Source organism: Galeopterus variegatus, unplaced genomic scaffold (genome assembly GCF_000696425.1).
Source record: "Galeopterus variegatus unplaced genomic scaffold, G_variegatus-3.0.2 Scaffold812, whole genome shotgun sequence".
Taxonomy (NCBI): Eukaryota; Metazoa; Chordata; class Mammalia; order Dermoptera; family Cynocephalidae; genus Galeopterus; species Galeopterus variegatus.
This window is the reverse complement of record NW_007726923.1, coordinates 231,777-232,353: the sequence shown is the minus strand read 5'-3', so window position 1 is coordinate 232,353 and position 577 is coordinate 231,777. Positions and strand designations below refer to the sequence as shown.

At 52.9% G+C, this 577-nt stretch overlaps 1 protein-coding gene across 1 annotated transcript in view; it reads left to right on the top strand.

Moving 5' to 3' along the window:
• UNC45B (unc-45 homolog B (C. elegans)) overlaps nucleotides 1-577 on the top strand; it is a 30,655-nt gene that overhangs the window by 27,078 nt on the left and 3,000 nt on the right. Inside the window, exon 19 of the mRNA XM_008572624.1 lies at nucleotides 42-197. Coding sequence (XP_008570846.1) covers nucleotides 42-197 — 156 coding nt within the window. The remainder of the gene's footprint in view (nucleotides 1-41; nucleotides 198-577) is intronic.

The window sequence follows — 577 nt, the reverse complement described above, 5'->3', positions numbered from 1 at the left end:
GGGGGGCATTTTTCTCCCAACCGTGTACCTGCCTCCCACAGGTACAGGAGAGGTTCCTGGCCGATGGGAATGACCGGTTGAAGCTGGTGGTGCTGCTCTGCGGGGAGGATGATGCCAAGGTGCAGAATGCGGCTGCAGGGGCCCTGGCCATGCTGACAGCAGCACATAAGAAACTGTGCTTCAAGATGACTCAAGTGGTGAGAGCGGTCCCTGGGGACAGGAAAGGGCTGTGTGCGCTCTAAGAAAGCTGTCCATCCCAGGCTGCACTGTCCCAGATGATCCTCTGGGGAGGGCAGACAGCCCCCCCGCCGCGGTAACCCCACCCATCCCCCCGGGTATGGTTCCTACCGCCCAACGAGAGGGCGATCTATACTGTTCAGCTCCTTACATTCATTATTTGGACCTCCCAAGCGTGCTAGCTCAAATCCTTCCCACTGTAGTTTTTACCCATGTAGTTGCTTTGGTGGAGCATGGAATGGCAAATCTTAAGTTATGTATATTCTACCACAATAAAAATAAAAATAAAAAGAATAGTAACAATAACAACACTCGCACTAACGACTGCCATGGAGCTAAC